Below are 544 nucleotides of genomic sequence, written 5' to 3' on the forward strand. Positions count from 1 at the left end.
CCACGCCCCTAATCTACGACTACTAGCTGATGCCAGCGAATATATCACAGCCACAGAAGGATACAGCAGCGATCCCCAGGAGTTTGTAGTCTACAGTGACGACGTACTTCAGCGACCCTCCACTGATGTCACTCGATACTGGCGATCCATTCCCTTCGACACCTCCACCCCTGTTCAAGATGTCGACCCCTTGGACCGCGTACTCCCTCACTTCCCTGGGGCCTACGCCACCACAGTGACTCGACCCCCTATGGGTGTCCCCATTAATGGAAATCCAGCCTTTGGATTGCGTCGAATATCGACAACCTCACCCGACGTGCTTCGAGTTGCTGAACCTGTGGGAAATTGGAACCAATCGGACAAGGAGTGGGAGGAGAACACTACAGAGTATCTGCTGACGTGGGACGACAACCTCTTGGAGAGTCTCTGGGCTTCATTACAGGATATCAAAGACACTGGAGTTACCGATGAAGTTGATCGTTTCAGGGCTGTCGATGCCAAAATCGATTTATTACTGGCAGCACGACAATCGGTTGGGGCTGAA

At 52.6% G+C, this 544-nt stretch overlaps 1 protein-coding gene across 1 annotated transcript in view; it reads left to right on the top strand.

The window, feature by feature from the left end:
• The window catches only part of FIBRA_09476 (uncharacterized protein), a gene marked incomplete at both ends in the record, with an annotated part of 1,718 nt that overhangs the window by 1,126 nt on the left and 48 nt on the right, over nt 1–544 (top strand). The window contains one exon of the mRNA XM_012321771.1: nt 80–532. Within this exon, the coding sequence (XP_012177161.1) occupies nt 80–532 (453 nt within the window). The remainder of the gene's footprint in view (nt 1–79; nt 533–544) is intronic.

The sequence above is a fragment of the Fibroporia radiculosa genome (genome assembly GCF_000313525.1).
Source record: "Fibroporia radiculosa TFFH 294 genomic supercontigs, scaffold49285, whole genome shotgun sequence".
NCBI classification, from domain to species: domain Eukaryota; kingdom Fungi; phylum Basidiomycota; class Agaricomycetes; order Polyporales; family Fibroporiaceae; genus Fibroporia; species Fibroporia radiculosa.